The sequence below is a fragment of the Vanacampus margaritifer genome, chromosome 19, assembly GCF_051991255.1.
Source record: "Vanacampus margaritifer isolate UIUO_Vmar chromosome 19, RoL_Vmar_1.0, whole genome shotgun sequence".
NCBI classification, from domain to species: domain Eukaryota; kingdom Metazoa; phylum Chordata; class Actinopteri; order Syngnathiformes; family Syngnathidae; genus Vanacampus; species Vanacampus margaritifer.
The window spans coordinates 5,301,993-5,321,643 of record NC_135450.1 but is presented as its reverse complement, the minus strand read 5'-3'; the positions used below and the strand labels follow the sequence as shown (position 1 = coordinate 5,321,643).

Here is a 19,651-nt window from a genome sequence, read left to right as displayed (position 1 = left end):
TATAGTTGATAAAAACAATAAAATTAATTACACCTAATTATAATTTACAGTATTTTGTTTTATTAAAAGTTGTTGTTTGTTTTTGTTTTCGCAGCATTTTCCATTTTAAGGAAGCTAAAAAAAAACGTGCTCGTGCACGGTGGGGCGGTTGCGCGCAAAAAGGACATAAAACCTGCTGGGAAGAAAGAGACGCGGCTGTGTCAAGTTAGCAGAGACACTGTACCAAAGCGGAAACTCAATACACTTCCTATCAAAGTAATTTAGAATTGTTTGATTGCGAAAGTGTTTAGTACTTTCGTTTCGCCTTCATGTTATATTTTGCTCAGTTTAATTTTATTATAATTTCTAAATATTTATATTCAACTGCTTCTAAAACTTCCCAACGCATCCCGTGATTCCGCTCATTGCTTTTAATTCCTCAGCAATGACCAGAAGTTATGTCGGTATTCACGTGGCTTGACGTTAGGCAGGGACCACGAAGGAGGAGGAGGGGAGGACAGAGGTAGGGGTGAGGACAGTCGCTGGGTGGGGGGCGGAAAGGAGGCGAGGAGGGTGCGGGTTAAGCGACCCTCGCACATTGTTACCAACTCGAGGAGAGGCGAGGACACCAGGTCGTTCCAAGTGAATGTTCATTCCAGTGGCCTGGTAAGCTTAAACCATTTGAATGTTGTCTATTTGTCGCGTACACCTCCGTCGGTGGCCCGCGGTTGATTGCGGTAAATTATATTAAGTTACGCTGCACCGGCGTGGAGGTGGCTACAAAAGGTTCACCGTGGCTACTATCAGGATAGTTAAAAAAAAATGTCTGGCTTTGTTTGCGTTACAGTGTGTAATGATAAATGTGGCTGAGGTATCTGTTATGAATCACTAATTGCGGACGTAGGACGAGGAGCGTGACGACGAACTTGTTAGCTAACGTTTACGCCCTCACGTCATCAGCGTTGTAATTTTTTTTAATGTAATAACCTCATTATTGATGCTTAAACAGGTGCGTTTAGTGTTTACAAATGTGAGCAGCTGCTGTTTGAACGTTAAATTTGTTTGTGTGAAATGAGCATTTAGGTAATAGTCTATTTGTAACATAGCTAACGTGCAGGAATTTACATAATATTTACCCAATTGTCAGGTCATATTTGAATTACAGTCTTGGTTATTCTTGACATATTTTTTGGGGGAAACAACTGTGAACAAAACCAATAATGTACTCAAGTGTATACTGTATAATGTATAGTGAATCCAATGTGGAAAATAAAATGCTAATTTATAATTTTGTGTGTTCCTCCCCAGATTGCCACTGAACATAAATGTCATCAGCGTTATTTTCCAAGGCATGCTTGTTGGTTGGAAGAGGGCGAGTCATATGAGTCATTTGGTCAAAGCGCAGCATCTTAAAGGACCACAGCATCTCTGAGCTGATGCCGTTGCCATGACTCAACCGCAATGGACTGCTTGAACCATGGTCGACCACACTGCTGGACCGCCACTGTCTTCTGGTGATCTGGAAAAAAGGAATTGTTTAAACGGACAGTCCTGATATCGTGCCTTTTCCTCCGCTATCACCTGAGCAGTCATGAGTCTCCTATGGGTGCTGCCGGTGTGCATGTTGACGGCGTGCGTCGCCATTCCCATGGACGCGGCAGCGGGGAGCCACAGCCTTTTTACCTGTGAGCCCATCACGCTGCGGATGTGCCAGGGGCTGCCCTACAACACCACCTTCATGCCCAATGTGCTCAACCACTACGACCAGCAAACGGCCGCTCTCGCCATGGAGGTACACTACAGCACTGACACACAAAAGATGTGTTACGCTACAGTTAAAACATGATTTTTTTTGTCAATGCAGAGTCTCTATGTTACTCAATTTCAGTCCAACAAGATAAGCAATATGTGTTGCACTTTTTCAAATGGTGATGAAGCCCACCATTTTGTATAATTTTAGTGCATTATTGACTAAATAATGCGTAAAGGTTTAACCAAAACTAGTACTGGACCATTTTCTACAAGTTTTATGCAAAGATGTGGTGCTGTTGAAACCAAACTGGTACAATTATTGGTTGTGAACTTGACTTAAATTTGGTAATGTAACTTGTTATGGATTACGTGTCACTACGAGATTTTTGAAAAGCCACTAGAGTGCGGATGCTGATGAAAGTGTTAATCAAAGAATTTAAAAAAAAAGACAATATAATTGTACAACAATATCTCTAAATGATGAATCAGTATTATTAACAAAACTCAAGTCAGTTTGGCAGTCTACTGAGCGACATTTCCAATTGACATATTTTATCAATGACACACAGCTACCACCGCTTTCATATGTCTAAATTCACATTTTCACTGAGAAATTAAATATATATTTTTAAACCCTTTACTGCTAATAAATAGTAGTAATAGTAGTAGTAATAATACAAAATCGGATATGTACCTTTATCGTCAGTTTTGTGAAAATTGTTGAATTATTTTTTGTGTAATCCCTCCAACGAATAGGAAGGACGAATTAAAAAATTTACCCAATATGTTGAAAAACATACACTGATAATGCTCACTATTTATGGTAAAATAACATCCATATTACATTTAATAATTGTACTAATTGGAAAACTTTTATTTTCTTATTTTCAGAAACTACCTGAGCAATTTTAAAGCCATAACAATGCTTTATCTGTTAAATTTGATGTGCGCTTTGGTCTGAAACCGATGTAAACACATTTTTAATATTAACGAGACATCATCAATGTTCTACGCTGCATTTAGTATGATTTTTCTTGAAATTTTAATGATTAAAAAAAGAAAAAATATATATTTTTCTCCTTCCAAAAATTGCACACAAAATAGCAGGATTTGCTCAACTTTATTATTTTTTTAAAGTTGCGTCGGCGTGAATTTGCCGCTGATTGTGATGCTGATGTTTTCTCAGTACAGTATTATAATTAAAAAACAAAACACATACAAACAGAGAAGCAGAGTGGATGTTAATCATCTTTATTCCCAAGCAATGAGCAGCCCATATACAAAATAAAAATTTGTTACTACGCTCAAAATAAGCAGGTTCACATCTAAGTTTCCACCTTATGAAAACTTTGAAAAGCAAAACTGGGAATCATACATTTTTAAGATTTTCCGATAATTGAACCACGGAGACGGCCCCAAAAAGCTTTGGCCAGCTGGAGGCAGGCACTTTAAGATGGCGCAACATGCTTGTGTCACCTATGCGCTGGAAGTGCCCTCCCACTCTTCTTTCCATTGTTTGGGTCACAACTGCGGCAAGCTCAGGGCTACGTACACCACACCAGCTAGCTAGACATGAGATTCAGCTGGCTAGCTAGTGTAGCTAAACACGTTGCGGAGTGGCTCTATAAGTCAGCAATCGTTTTCTTCATGGCATTGAAGAGGCTCCATTTGTGAAAAGGATCGTTTTCACGAACGTATGATGAATTCACAGAAGACAAAAAAAAACGTGCTAATTGCTAAGCTATCATTTTTTCACTTTGCCCAAATAAGATTTGTCTTGCGCTGCATTTGAAAGAATTATAATTTTTTTTTATAAACGACATAAATGATTTTTTTTTAAAAATCATTTTTTTAAGGAAAGTACTGTATACTAACTATTTGTAGTATACATTAGGATATCATATTGTTGAATACGTGTTTTATTTCTGCCTCAGCTGATGCCCCACGGACATCGACATCCTAGATATTGCCTTTACCGTGGCTTGTTGCTTATATGTTGCCTTTAGTAGGTAATACAGTATAGTATCAAAGTGATAGCCTACTTTCTTCTGAAGCCTGCAGTGTATTACCAAAACAATAAGAAGAAAATTAATTCTTAATATTAGACCCCAAGGGCAGTGAAAACGATGCATTATTAAACGCCTGTGATTCATACAGGAATGTTGTCCTAAAATAGTTTATGGTGTTGCACATAGTTGCTTGCAATTTCTCTCAATATGAAGGCGACATTTTGAACGGAAGATTTTAAGCCGTTTGCTCTTCCACTGGGTCGTAATATACAATGTGTGCTTGCTTTCAGTTTGTTTCCATCAATGGATTAGAGATGAAAATCCACAATTTATTGTTTTCTTTATCCTTGAGATAATCCTTACATTTCACAGCCATACCACAATCAAGGAGCAGATGCATTCCCTCATTAAATAAATCCCATATTTTAGATACTGTTGGCTGATCCTGCTGGAAGCTCAGTCTTTTGAGCAACTAATGACCCAAAACAATGACAGAACTGTCTACGTGTCAGCTCTGTTTATTTCAGTTTATCTATTCGGAGCATGGTGATCCCTTAAGGCTTCCCATTCCTAATGTCACCCTTTGACCCCGCCCCAGCACATCGCAGCAGTGGTGTTGTAGTGTAGCGCTCCGCCGGCCATCTGTGCCCACTCCACCTCGCCGCGTTCGCACTGGCCGAGCAGGAGAGAGAAGTCGAATCCAGAATTATGTAACCCCAACACGGCCTGCGTGGCTCTCAGGCATCGTGTCGCACGTTGTGCTCGTATTAGCCGTCACGCATCTTTTTTTTTCTATAGTTGTGGGAATGCTAAAGCATTTTTTAAATTCTCCACACTTTTTTTTGCCATGTAACAACTCCCACATACTTCCGATTTACACTGTTCAAATTTCAACTTGCTTCAAAAATTCACGCCTCTTGGGGTATATATCGACTGATTCCACATTACTTACAATACTCGCACAATTTAACGTTAAATATCAACTTTTCCCCATTCATTTTCAATGGGACAGACATTGAACATTTTCTATGTATCAATTTCCACGCCCACTTCCATACATATAACTTATCATCATTACCAGCTGTGTGATACTGCTCGATGGCACAGTTGGTAAAGTGCGCTGTCCAGTAACCAGGAGGTCATAATTTCATAATTTATCTCTCAATGTACTTCATAAGCATTCCACATGCAGTCAAATCTTAGCATTTAGCTTTCAGCATTCCCACGCAATTTTCTCCAGAAATTGCCCGTAGTCTAGTTTTAGTTATAGTTTTTATTTGACAATACAAATCTTCATTATTTTCATTATTTTTAAATGAACATTGTTGATTGGAGTACTAATCGCAGTGTGTGGTAGTACCATGAACAGCGAGAGCACGTCTGGCTTTGACGGTGTTCACTTTGATTGGTCATGGATGCGCAATTAAGTCTCTTTTAGACACCAGAAATGCTGGTTGTGTCCGGAAAAACACACAGAGACCAAATGGGTTCCAAATCACGAGGACCGTTGCCCTGTTTTGCGCCTGCTTGGTGGCTAACTCGCCCTACATCCAGTTCATGGGAGAATTGAAAGCCTTTAAGATGTTCAGGGCAGGCAAATGAGAATTGACAGATGATTTTAAAAGGAATTAGCTTCGTTGAATAGCCAAGACAATGATGATGAATGCGGTGTACCGTGGAGAAAGCGGGAGTTGGACTGGAACCAGCGCCTGCCGTTCTTGAGGTTTTTGTGTAAACCCCTTCAAGTATTGTGTCGCTGGTCCATTTCGGGGGTTTCTTATTCGTAATGGCTCATTATCCCTTTTTCAGTTTATATATGTGCCAAGTAGATCCTCAGACGAAGACTTTTTTTTATTTTTAGAATTACTAATTTTTCTCAAATCTGTGTCGTATATTTGTTAAATATGGTAAAGATAACAGGATCTTTCTTTTTTTGATATTCCTTTTCCACCCTGTCACCGTTGACCGGCGAATGACCTCGCAGCCAAAGTGGGACAGCGGCCTCAGGGCTGGGAATTGGTTATTTCTGGGCCACAATGATACTGTGCCGAAGTCTCCCAAGATAAGTGGGAGCGTGGCGGATTTGACTGGCGTGTACAGAAAAAGAGAAAAGAAAGGGGATGAAATCCCTCCATTGGAAAAGGATGAATGTGGACCAGCGTGGCTTCATCATAGTGAATCGCTCAACTGTCCTGGACGTCCACAACAGATGGCCTTACTGTATAATAAGTTCACAGCTCATTGAGGATTTACTGTATGATAATATGCTCTTCATTTTTGGTAGAATGTCCCTTTACTCTTCAAGATGGTACACAAGCTTCCAAGAGTGTTGCCTTGACTTTAATGATAGCCTCTGAATGTGCGTCTCCTGAACTTGGGACCCAAATGAGCCCTTGCAAACTATCCTTCTGTAATTCACCAAAACTGACGTGCTACACAGTAAGATCTTCGTTCACAAGGTGTGGCTGAAATGAGCGTTTTCGCTCCAGCACACAATTTTCTTTAAATATGGATATTGATTTTGACCATAATGTTTGAACATCTGCGCAACTACAGGAAATTTGTTGGGTTCTTATCATAGAACCCGTGTTGGATGTCACTTGACAGTATTTATGACAGGATAGCCGTTCTGTGATGTTGTTTGTCATAAGACACTAACTGCCATATTCTGGGTTCTTGATCTGTGGATTCCAAAGCATTTACATTTTATGGACTTTTTCTTGATAAACGAGTAGCATTGTAATTCTATTCTTTAATAGAATCCCCATTAGCTTCTACAAAGTGGCTGCTAGTCTTCAAAATTAATGCAGCAAAAAAATTACTCTATATGGTAAAATATAAAAATAAAACAACAATAATCAACAGATACTGTAAGCAGAGTCAAGCAAACAACCATACAAAAAATAGAAGAAACAAAATCACAAGAGGATAAAATTACTGGTACATAGATTAATAATTAATACAATTACATTTAACCAGGGTTATTATAGTTTTGGAATTTTCATTATAGTTTGTTTTGAGTTTTTTTTTTTTAAATTAGTTAGGTTTAATTAGTTTTCAGGGCGGCGCTGTTAGTTTTTTGTTCGTTTTAATTATTTAAAAAATGTTTAGTTTTAGTATTAGTTTTCTTTTTCTTTTTAATGTTATGTATAACTTGCGTGCAAGATTTAATAATAAATACCATGGTCAAATGAAAAAAGCAACACACTTCTTACCTAGCGTTGCGTTTCGGCTGAATTTAATGAAAAAGCCAAAAGTCAAACATGCAAAATTGTCACCTAGGAACAACGTCATCTATTGACTGTTACTAGATGACGTCACTTCTGTGCGACACACTTTCAAATGTCTTTATTCCGGTTAATATTTAAATAAATATACTTAAATCACATTTAAAATCAACCTCAAACGCTCATGTATTAAATTAATTAAACTAAGGACATTTTCACTATGATTATAGTTTTGTAAACGTAAAATGTAGTTTCAGTTAGTTTAAAAAAAGAAGAAGCATTTTAGTTTTTATTTCATGTTGTTAATGAAAATGTTTTTGAAATTGTAGTTTTAGTTTTAGTTAACCTTGTATCCAACCAATTTATCTGGAATGGATTATTTTTTATTATAATAACTTTTTAAAAGATAATTTGTTGGTGGCGTTTCTAGCATTAGATAGAAGTGTACTCAATGCCTAGAAGCTCTATAATGAACAGTTCTTATCATAATTAATTACATTTTTTTTGGGGGGGGGGGGGTTAGGTACTGTCAAATGACCCATGCTCACTTCACTAAAACAGCATTTTTAAAAGTGCAGAGAAAATCATAAAATAAAATAAAAAATAAAATAAAAGTGGTCCTAAACAACTTCCCTGAGGAACCCCACAAGACATTTTCACTGGTAGAAAAACTACCATTAAAACATACTCGCTCTGTTCTGCCATACATATAACAAATTTTGGCAATCACACATTCATACTTTTCTGATGAATGAATAATATCAATAGCACGTACCCCCTTGTCTTTCCAAGGGCCTGTTACATGGAAACACGTTTTACTAACAAAGAAAAATGACACTATTTCTCTGTGTTTATATGACAATGGTGTTTTTTAGAGTAGCAACAAGAGATGGTGGACTTGTGCAAGACACCAAGTATGCAATATTCAAATATCAAAGCACACCGTTTCAAATTTCTCACTGTATACAGGTAATAACTAGTGAAAGGAAAGAATAACAGAGCAACAGATGTATTTTGTCAGGAAGTTGAATTGAGGACATTGAGTGATGTGATGAGTTTTTTTAAAATGTTATGCTTGAGTTTATGCAGCCATCGCGATATAGATAGAAAACAACACTAGGTCAATAATCAGCTCTTTGAAGTCAAATTTAGGGTCTGCTAAGGTTGCTGATTCATGTCAACAATATATCCACATGGAACATAGATTGTGTGCAGTGACACAAAGACTGGCCTGTTTTTCCATCTACTCAGTCATGTTAAGTTGACCTCCATACTCAAGTTTAACAGCACATCCAACCAGACTGTGTCATGTTACAAGTGTTGCAGCGAATAGATAGTATTGAACCGATACTCCACCCATGCTGCGTGAACAGGTTTGTGAAGGAAAAGCGCCTACTAGTAAAGATGTATCCCCGCTAAACACTCACGTATAAAAGGACACAACACGGTCGGGTAAATCCAAGCCGGCGTGACCTCGGCTTTAAAAGACTCCCTTGTTTTATTTAATGTCCAACAGCGTGTTTATTGGCTGCCGACTGAATGAGAAGCTCATCCAGAGAGCGGGGCGCCACTTCTGTGAGTGTGCGTACACGAACGTTACACACTGTGGCAAGGTTTTCAAACACTTTCTTAGCGGTGAATGACACGACTGACTCGCTCGACCCATCACTACCCCCCCCCCCCCCCATCTCTTTTGTCCTTCCCCTCCCCCTACGAAGGGCTCACCCGTTGCCCAGGAAACTGTCCCAATTGTGCCATTAACAAAGGGAGTGGAGGCTTTCTTGCCTCCCGGGAGGTGGTCCCCTCCGCCCCGCACCCTGACCTCCTCGAACCCCGCTCTCCTCCCTATACCCCACCCCACCCCAGGGATGCATCAGTCGTTGCCATGACGCTAAGGTTTGAAATTTGAAGAATGGAATGGCAGCATTGGAGGGAGAATGGTGAGTGGGAGGCGTTCACAGGAAGAGAAGTGACTAGGATTTTTATTTTTTTTTTTGGTATAAGATAAAATCAGCACAGACCATTTGCCCGCCATGACCATCAGTCACAGCTGCCTTCATTAAAAACAAATTGCTTTAGCATTTACGAAGACATATGCTGTCACGTTTGAATGCACTTTATAGGATTAGCCAGTATTAATAATTGATAGTACTCTGATCTTAATCATATTCAAATATGCTGCATAATCAGCAAACTGCTCAGGGGTGAATCGAAGGTCAAGGCCTTCTTTTCAGTCTTTAAAGCTAACGCAAGTTTTGTTTCACTTAATAACAAAAATTGCAAAAAGTGAATCATTTTACAATAGTTTTAGCCACAAACGGGTTAAAATGTAAAACAAATGAACAATTTCAATCTTCGCCACAACAGTTATGCTTTTGCTCTCCCCGTTGTCTGTCTGTCCATCTGTGATCTGGATTATGCAAGAAAGGGCTGATTGTCTTTGAATTAGGTGAATGGGTGTAGCCTTGGAGGAGTGCGTTCACTGTTAAACATGTTTTATTTTAAACATTCATCACAGTTCAATTCAATCATCATCATCATCATCAAAAACATTACCTGCAACAAGCCATGAAACGATTTCACCCAAGTAATCTTATGTGATAGCGCTCTTATACAGGTTGTAGTCTCTTTTGGTACGGAAGTATCTTTTTACTATTGTTAATTTTGGTCACAATAAAATGCATTAAAAAAAAAGAAAGTATAATGCTTAAAATGTAAATCCATACACTGTACATTTACTGTGCTAATTGTTTTGTCCAAAATAACTCAGCGTTGATTATATGTTACGGTACTTAAAAAACGAAAGACGATAAGTACCAAAAACGGATTATGATTGCCGATATTAATAGTTTAATCTGTCAATATTGTATACAACACACTATTGTCGTAGAATACATTAATATAATTTCAAACTCATTTTATCACACGTCTATCAAAATTAATGGCTTACAGACCTTTTTTTTTAAAGGCCCAGGAGTATTTATATTGCCTGTAAAAATAACAATACTCAAGCAAAAACAAAACACCCGTCGTTATTTTTTTCCCAATAGTCACATAGTAGAGTAAACATACATATAGCAAAAATGCTAACAACCTGGGCTAGATTCGCAGAGAACTGCGAATAGCTGAGAAGAGGTTCTGTAGAAAAAAAAGAAGTGAATTTGTGAATAGTGAATTGCAAATAATTTGTTTTAACAGGTTAGTAATAATGTTTTCAATTGTAGTTTAAGTTCACATGGTAAAATGGGGTTGCAACTCTAAATAATCCTCACAAATAAATGACACTTATGAAAATTAAGAAATTTGATGAGACTGAAATGACATGTGAACCGTACCAACCATCACCTGTGCTCGTTTACACGGCGATTGCACCTTACATGCTTTGATAATTGGACCAGTGGTTGGCCAGCTGTTGCCGGTGTAGCCATTAACATTCATTCCCCCACGGAAAGACGGATGGATGGATTGGTGCGAGTAGTTGCCCGGCCTCTATGGGCCATATGTCTCATCCACGGCAGGCTGCTGTTGACGCTTGCAATAAAATGGCTGTCGGCGTAGTGAAGAGGTGGAGGAGGGGAGCGATGGAAGGCTAACTTTGAATAGTGAAGGGGGTTAAAAATAGAGAAAGATGTCAATAGGAAGAAGGATATAACACAAGCTCTCTTTATACATCATCAGGTCTTGTATCCTTTGTGTGTTTAACCATTGGCGTGTACTCTTATGTTGCCTTATGTGAACTATGCCAGTAGCCTGCAGTAGTCAAAACCCAATGGAAAGATAAAAATGCAAGACCTGTAATAAGATATGATATCACTTAAGGAAAATAATTGTATATTTTTGGGGGGGAAAGCTGCCAAACACATTTGTATGTTGAAAATAAAATTGACTTTACTCTTTTGGATCAAAATGTTGAGCTTTTAATTTGCAAAGTATCACTGCAATACACTGTGCAATGATGAAATATTTTTGTCTCTGACTCACTGACCCATATATGGAAAAAGGCCTTTTTGATGAGTGTTAAAATTAGATTATTGTAGCACGGTTAGTAACAAATATATATTTAAAAAAATATTGTGTAAATGTTGGAAAATGAATTGTAATGTTTTTATTAGCTAGGTCTGATTTTTCATGGCAAACATTTTAACTCTGACAGCCAATAGAAAATGCTTTGATTTACTGGGCTAGTAAAACATTTTGAAGCAATTTTTTTTTAAATGTGTTTGAATGACTTAATAGTGTTGCTTTTAATGTGTAAAATGAGCAAGCAGTTCTACCAGCCAGGTCACTTTTCCTGAACATAATATGAGCGCTTTGTGCCATGAAGGCCCAGTCAGTATAATCCTTTTACATAAATGCATCACATGTGAGTGGCAGACTGCACTGCAACTTGATACCATCAGTCTATTTTGGAAATGTAATTAGGACGGGAAAACAATCCTTACAGATACAGTCTATTTTAACTTAATGTACGTTAGATTTGTTAGTCAAAGTGTTAGTATTATATTATATTATATTATATTATATCGTCGCTGCTATGTGAAAAACACTTATGTCAATTTGTACCCCCCCCCCCCCATTTTTTTATTTTTACGTTTTTGGGGATGTCTACATTCAGTTTCATCCCAAAAAAAAGAGAAAAAAAATGGACATAAGTGTTTTTCACATAGCAGTGACGATATATGTCGTATATATTTTTAACTATAAAAACAGCCCTTAAATTTTTATTTGGTTTCTATTAATCTGGGTCAAAAAAGTGCACGTTTAAGTGGCTAAATGTTTCATTTGTTTTGGACCCAGCAGCAGCTCCTCTTTACTACCCCCCCTCGAACAAATACAGACAAATAAATTGCCCCCTGCCCCCCCTCCTCCTGCCACTGTCTGCCATAGCCGCTTTACGTTTTGGGGCTGGGGGTGGTTGTATGCTTCAGGATTTGTGTGTGGCTGGAAGCTTATTGACATCGGGTGCACCTGAAGGTGTTACAAAAGCACAACTTGACATGACTCATTTGTGTATATTGTATTGCGTATTTTGTCAGACTTTATTTCATGTGTTCATTAGACAGCAAACTAGTTGAGACTAAATCAACAACTGCAAGATGTGATTAATGGACAATCAGTTCCACACATTGAGCCAATTAATGATGGTTATTATGCCCATCCTTTGTCACAGTCCTAATTCATGATGATGATGAGTGAGCGTGATCATATAATTAAAGAACACCACTGTACTTCCGTTGTTACTTTTGCTTGTGTGTACACAGAGTGCCTCAATTGTGTCAGTCAGTCACAGCATGCTCCTCTTAGAATATACAAAGGCCCTGTCAGCAGCAGTACGTGTGTGTGTTGGGGGATGTCGAGCTTGGGCTTCCCCCTCTGGAGCTTGGCGAGAAGTAAGATGGACACGGGGGGTATAGCGGATTATTGAGACGGGGCCCAGTGTTGTTTTTACACACTCATCAACTTCAACTGTCAGCCGACATGCTCCGTTGCCTCCTTTGTGTCCCCCTGGCCCACATTTCATTTCAGCGTAAACACTCCTAACATACTTCCTGTGTCTTTTGCGGCCCCCCGCGCAGCCCTTCCACCCCATGGTCAACTTGCAGTGCTCCGCCGAGCTGCGGACGTTCCTGTGCGCACTCTACGCGCCCGTGTGCACCGAGTACGGCCGCGTGACGCTGCCCTGCCGCCGGCTGTGCCTGCAGGCCAAAAGCGACTGCTATAAACTCATGGACATGTTTGGCGTCAGCTGGCCTGAGGAGATGGACTGCGACAGGTTGGTGCCGGACCAGACATAGACAGATGAACCTAATGGATCTTTGACGTCTATAGTCGTCAATGGCAGTGAATGAGTGGCAGCGACATCATGTACATTATCTCGTCATCAGGTTTCCAGACTGCGACGAGGCCTACCCTCGTCCCGTCGACCTCCTGTCCAGCGCAGACACCACCGAGCCCGCCATCCCCGTCCAGCGAGACTACGGCTTCTGGTGCCCCCGAGAGCTCAAAATAGACCCGGAGCTGGGCTATTCCTTCATGGGGGTCCGCGACTGCTCGCCCCCGTGTCCCAACATGTACTTCACTCGCGAGGAGCTGACCTTCGCCCGCTACTTCATCGGCGTGGTGTCCATCGTGTGCCTCTCCGCCACCCTCTTCACCTTCCTCACGTTCCTCATTGACGTGTCTCGCTTCCGCTACCCGGAGCGGCCCATCATCTTCTACGCCGTGTGCTACATGATGGTGTCCCTCACGTTCTTCCTTGGTTTCCTGTTGGAGGACAGGGTGGCCTGTAATGCGGCCATTCCTGGCAGGTTTCGGGCTGCCACGGTCACTCAGGGCTCTCATAATAAGGTAAGGCCGCACGCCACCAGAACCAGAGATGCTAGTCAACGCATTTCATAGAAAATGATGGAATATAGTCAAAAATGTTACTGGCATACAGTTCATTTTAAAATTAACTATGGACTACAGTGAAAATCAGAAATATAAGCCGAGTTTACATGGAGACTTTTTTTGTCATTCTTAATGAAGATATGTGGTCACCTGTTTAATTGAGTGAGTTGTGTTGACGTGAGTCGTGACACGATCCATTCACATCTCATGTTTACATGCTTGCGTTCTTTAAGCAGATCAGTCGTGTTACAGCCATGGGATGCGCAAAGATTGATGTAAACATGATGTAAAACAACAAGTATTTACAGTACGTATTTGCATGTACGTTGGAACTTACAGTGACTTACAGGAACTTACATACATTGGAACATACTTATATATATAATATATTTGCAAATGCATTAGAATAGGCTAAATGCTAAAAAGTTAGCATTCCCCTCCTATAATGTCATTTGGGGTATTGACTTGTGCAAGTAAAATAAAAATGCTTCTTTTTTTTTAAGCATTTGGCCTACATTATAGCAATACGTTGGAAACTTAATTACACATTTTTATGGTTTATTATTTATGTCTGCAGTGCATGATTTCCATTCAGCATTCTAAGGAAAAAAGGTTTTAGCATTTAGCTAACAAGTATGTTTGAACATACTTGAGTACACATTCAAATTTATTTAAATATGTTCAAACGTATTAGCCAGTCAAAAATGTTTACTCCACATTGGCACTTCCATGCCAAAAATGTTCAAACCGTAACATTTTTTGTGATGAGATTGCACTAGCTTAATGCTAACAGATGTGAAACACCATAGGGAAAGCTGCATAGATGTTGCATAATAATTATAAACCTTAAAACAACTGTGACATCAACATACAGGGAGCAGCTCACGGGTAGATACAATTCATATAAAAATTCTACAAACCCCCGTTCAAATGGAAAAAAGAAGACTAAGTACATTTTCCCACATTAGTAAAATGTTGTCATGGTCCCCAAAAAAAACAAACAAGGCTGAAAGTGCTTGGCCATCATGCTTGGTACAAACACAAAACTGCTCATTACTACAAAAAACAAAACAAAACAAAAAAACACAGTGCCATGCTTTAGGGCCGTTTTCCTTCCGATGGAATTGACAAGTTGAGTTGAAAATTTCCAAATTTTCAAACTAAAAAAGCAAAATGTCAGGGCATTAATGTCCACTGGAACAGCTGAAATGTATTTGAGGTTACTAAGAGGCATTTAGACTGGTGACAGGTGTGCGCTGACTTCCCTTTAACATGACTTTGAATGTATTTGGTTGACTTTTAGCACCGCAGTTTTTATTTTCGGCTTCCCTTAACCCGCCTTTGTTGGCGCATTTTGCAGGCGTGCACGCTCGTGTTCATGGTGCTGTATTTCTTCACCGTGGCGGGCAGCGTGTGGTGGGTCATCCTCACCATCACGTGGTTCCTGGCCGCCGTTCCCAAGTGGGGCAGCGAAGCCATCGAGAAGAAGGCCCTCCTCTTCCACGCCTGCGCCTGGGGCGTCCCCGGCGTGCTCACCGTCAGCCTGCTGGCCATGAACAAGATCGAGGGGGATAGCGTCAGCGGCGTCTGCTTCGTGGGCCTCTACGACTTGCCGGCGCTGCGCTGGTTCCTGCTGGCTCCGCTGGGAGTGGACGTGGTGGTGAGGAAGAGTCAAGAGGCCTAGTTTGCCATTAGGCAAGGCAGGCAATTGCTTGGGGTCCCTTAGCCAGCGGGGCCCCCTTAGAGGGTCTATAGATTTGACACAAACCGCATGAGCTTCACATTTGACCGTCTCACATTCCCTGAGTCAGGTGTTTTTTTTCCTTTACAAATATACGGCTGATTATTTTTCTTTTTTTTTGTAAATGATCATGAATAAGTAGTAAAGCTTTTATATAAAAAAAGGCGTTATTTTTTTTCAAAAGGACCATAAAACAAAAAGCAAAACAAAAACGACCATGTATAAAGTATAAAGCATTTAAAAAAAGATGACCATGTGAAATGACCATAAGGCGTTTTTAAAAAACAAAACAAAAACGACCATACGTTCTTTGTAGTTTTTTTCGACCATACGTTATTTAAAAAAAACGACCATGTATATAGTAAGGCCTTTTTCTTTTTCTTTTTAAACAAACATGTATATAGTAAGTTGTTTCTTTTTAAACGACCATTTAAGGTTGTTGTTTTTTAACGACAAAGTAAAGCTTTTTTTTTTAAACGATCATGCTTTTTTTTTTTTAATGACCAGGAGTAAGGCGTTTTTTGGGTTATTTTTTTTAAACGACCATGTATATAGTAAGATTTTTTATTTATTTATTTTTTTAATGACCATGTATAGTAAGGTTGTTGTTTTTTTAACCGACCACATAAGGCTTTTTTTTTAAACGACCAAGTTATCTTTTATTGTTTAAATAACCAGTATAAGCAGTAAGTATGGTTAGGCTGATTTTGTTGTTGTAAATGACCATAGTAAGGTGTTTGTTAAAAAAAACAAAACGATGTTTAGTAAGTTAAAACGGCCATTTACACGGCTTTTATTTACATTTTTTTTAAACGACCATATATATATATATATATATATATAGCAAGGCTTTATTTTTTATTAAAAAAAAATTCCGTTTTCTGACTCACTTAGAAGGATTCTTGCTAAAGTGAAACAAACTAAAACAAAAAGTCATTTGAATGAAGCACAATTATTGGTGGTTGTTTATCGAAGACGCAGAGGTGCAATTTTAAAACGGTGTCCCCTTGTGTCAGGTGGGCGTGGTGCTGCTCCTGGCGGGAATCGCGGCGCTCAACCGCGTCCGCATGGAGATCCCCCTGGAGAAAGAGAACCAGGAGAAGCTGGTCAAGTTCATGATTCGTATCGGCGTGTTCTCCGTGCTCTACCTGGTGCCACTGCTGAGCGTCCTGGCCTGTTACCTCTACGAGAACAGCCACAGGACCGTCTGGGAGACCACCTGGGTCCAAGAGAGGTGTCGCCACTACCACATCCCCTGCCCCTACCAGGTAGTTGCAATATAGGAACTTAAAACGAGGGTTCGCCAATCAAAAGGCAGCAACATGTGACATTTTGTTGAAAATCAGCTCACTGTAGTATGATCATGATTCGGGTCATTTTCACCGTCTTGTTGTAAATGAAATATGATTGTATGAAAAAAGAATATAACTTAAGAAACTTTTTCTCGTGTGCGCGCGTGCGTGTGCGTTGCGTGCAGGTGGAGCAGAGCCGCCGACCCGACCTGTCCCTCTTCCTGATCAAGTACGTGATGATGCTGATCGTGGGGATTCCGTCCGTCTTCTGGGTGGGCAGCAAGAAGACCTGCTTTGAGTGGGCCAGCTTCTTCCATGGCAAGAGACGCAAAGAGTACGACAACACTGCAATGTACACACACACACTCACACACACACACACACACACACACCTTTCGCACTTATCACAAAGGATGAGAGTGCGCTGTTGTCGTTTTGGCAGGATTTGCACTATGTGCTTCACGTTAGGTATATTTCAAATATAAAATAAGGGGCGCAAAGGAACAGGAGTGTGTAGGTAACAAAATACCTCAAACTACACTCAGTTGGGTCAAAAATAAACAGGCCTGGGTCAAACAGGCTTGGGTTAATCCTTTAAACCAAAATGATGGGTCAAATGAATAACACACCAAACAATACCAAAAAATGGGTTTTGGGTTATTTTGACCCAACTTTCACGGTTTCACAAAAACAAAAAAAACAAAAAAACAACCTTTTTGGTTTAAATGAGTAAACCAAAACGTTGGATCACTTTTTTGACCCAATTGTAGTTATTTTTTACCCATATTTTTGTTTTTCATGCACAACCCTAAATGTTGGGTCGGTCTCCCCAAAATTGAGTAGTTTTGCTAAATAATTTTATTTATTTTTTTAAGATTGTTTGGTGGGTTATTCATTTGACCCAACTTTTTGGTTTAAATATATAAACCAAAATATTGGATCTGTCACTTTTTTTTACCCAATTAGTTTTTTGTTTTGTTTTTTACCCAAATTTGTGTTTTTTTAATGCACAACCCCAAAAAATATTAAATATTTAAACCAAAATATTGGGTCTGTCACTTTTTTGACCCAATTTGGGTGGGTTTGTTGTTGTTTTTTACCCAAATTTGTGTTTTTTAATGGTCAGGCCCCCCAAAATGTATTTTTCACCAAAATTGGCAATATCTGTCGATCTCTCTCGCTCTCTATATATATATTATACTGTATATGTTTTTTGGCATCATCTTGTAAAAGCGGCTCCTTCTCCACACTCGCCCCCCGCCCTCCCATCTCAAGCGTGTTGAGCCCAACTCCCAGCGACTCGTACACTCACCCGTCTCTCCTCTCCTACCTCACCCCTCACCTGTCGACCTTCCCGCTGTCCCTCCCCACCTCCCTGCGCCTCTCCCTGCCCCCCGTCCATTCCCCAGCGCCATGGTGGACAACCGGCAGGTCCCGCGGGAGCCCGACTTCACCCGATTGCTCCTGAGGGACCCCCAGGCGCCCGTGGCGAGGAAGTCGCGCGGCACGTCCACACAGGGCACGTCCACGCACGCCTCCTCCACCCACCTGGCCATGCTGGACGAGCCCCCCAGCGGCAGCACCAGCCGGGCTGGCTCACTCCGCAGCGGCCGCTCCAAGTTGAGCAGCTACCACGGGAGCCTGCGCCGCTCCCGGGACGGCGGGTAAGCTCTTCGCCAAGCTGCTCCTCGGCCATTGCAACATTTATTCCATATCGTTTTCATTTCTTCCATCATCATCATCGTCCTCAGATACACGGCTTCCAGCTTCCAAGCGTGTGACGACCGCGCGCCCTACGGCAGCATGCCCCATCTGGACGACCCGTCCCGGACGAGACACCTATGCACCGATCGCCTGGACAGTCTGTCGCGGCATGGCTCCGCCCACTTGCTGGACATCCAGTCGCGGCACAGCAGCGTCAGGGATCTAAGCTGCGCCCCCCAAGCGGCGCTGGGGGTCGCCGGAAACGGCATTCACAGGGTGCTGGAGGAAGACGCGTCTTGAACCACGTTGCGGACGATCCTTTTTTGTTTGGCCGCGGATCGATCGATCGATGCCCTGTAGGTGCCAGACCTCCTAGCCAAGACTTGAAAATGATTTTTGGACTTGGACTTGATGAGAAATCCAAAGACTCACCGGCTACTTTTTGGATGGTTTTATTTTATTGCACCTTTTTAAGCTCCCGATGGTCTCTAGCACTCGTTTAGTGACTAGTTGGCCTTTTTGTGTTGATCAGCAGGACAGACTGAATCCTATTTGCTCGCTGACTGCACATTTGGGTACATTGGCTTGCTGAAATCCCTCCATTCAGAACGTTTTTATGCTTGGTGAATATGCTTGTGAAAGAAATTCTTAAACCATGTTTGTTTCAAAATAAGGAGTGGAGTCGGGAAATGTCAGGGCTGAATCCAAACTCCTGCCTTACAGCTTGAACAGCACGCTGATTTATTCAAAGGTTTGCATGTGCAAAAATGGGCACAAACTTGATGCCAAATGCGCTAAAATGCTGTGCAAGGAGTGTATGCAAATTATACATTTGGCACACACAACACAATTTTGATATATCTAACCATCAACCACCATAATCAAATTGTGCTAGCTCATTTTACTTTTTTTTGAAATGCCAGAAACAAAAAATCAGAGGGAATTTATGTGGGCAACTTAGTATAAGATGACAATTTTAGTAGCTTCACATCTGTTAAGAGTGAATATACAATTTTGCGCCTGCTATTTGGGATCTTTGTAAATCGATATGGTTGCTGGTCAAATCTGAATAGTGAGGTATTGCTTGTACTACCGACCAGGGGTGGGCCAACTTTGTTAATCCCATTTTTTTTTTTATTATTCATTTTGCCTTCATTTATATCAATAAATATGGTCATTGGTAATTTATCTCAACAAATAAAATATAACAATGTAATGTATCTTCATGGAATTGGTTACTTAAAATGACATTTTGAAAAAATTAATATGCGTTCTAATAACACCATTTTGCATATCGTGAGTCGTGACTTTTTTTTTACCCCTTTACCTCATCTACAATTGAATTGGCACCTCTTTAAAATTTTAAAGTAAAAAGTAACACTTTAGCACTGTTTGCCCACCCCTGTGTTAGAACATTATTTCCCCTGCTGGCTGAAAGCTGTGCATAATGTAAAAAAATATTCTTGGTTTGTTAATTTTTTTAAAACACTTTTTTTTTAAATAAATGGAAAAGAAAACGCATGTGCTCTTGACTAAATAAATCACACCCAAACACAC

The 19,651-nt window shown here is 40.3% G+C and overlaps 1 protein-coding gene across 2 annotated transcripts; it reads left to right on the top strand.

The window, feature by feature from the left end:
• Nucleotides 1-510: 510 nt before the first annotated feature.
• Nucleotides 511-19,615, top strand: fzd3a (frizzled class receptor 3a). Of its 2 annotated transcripts, XM_077552018.1 has the most exons (9): nucleotides 511-645; nucleotides 1,288-1,771; nucleotides 12,544-12,740; nucleotides 12,853-13,315; nucleotides 14,718-15,017; nucleotides 16,115-16,366; nucleotides 16,576-16,724; nucleotides 17,800-18,054; nucleotides 18,142-19,615. In XM_077552018.1, the coding sequence occupies exons 2-9, from the start codon at nucleotides 1,571-1,573 to the stop codon at nucleotides 18,392-18,394; spliced, it is 2,070 nt and encodes a 689-aa protein (XP_077408144.1). In that variant the 5' UTR covers nucleotides 511-645; nucleotides 1,288-1,570; the 3' UTR covers nucleotides 18,395-19,615. The 2 variants fall into 2 exon arrangements, with proteins under 2 accessions (XP_077408144.1, XP_077408145.1); XM_077552019.1 differs by lacking the exon at nucleotides 18,142-19,615 and having other exon boundaries at nucleotides 17,666-18,011.
• Nucleotides 19,616-19,651: the final 36 nt, after the last annotated feature.

Bases quoted from the DNA above. Each gene is read 5' to 3' on its own strand.
- fzd3a (XM_077552018.1), top strand. From the start codon at position 1,571: ATGAGTCTCCTATGGGTGCTGCCGGTGTGCATGTTGACGGCGTGCGTC. The intron at 1,772-12,543 runs GTACACTACAGC...CCCCCCGCGCAG, and splicing joins CGGCCGCTCTCGCCATGGAG to CCCTTCCACCCCATGGTCAA. The intron at 16,725-17,799 runs GTACGACAACAC...TCCATTCCCCAG, and splicing joins CATGGCAAGAGACGCAAAGA to CGCCATGGTGGACAACCGGC.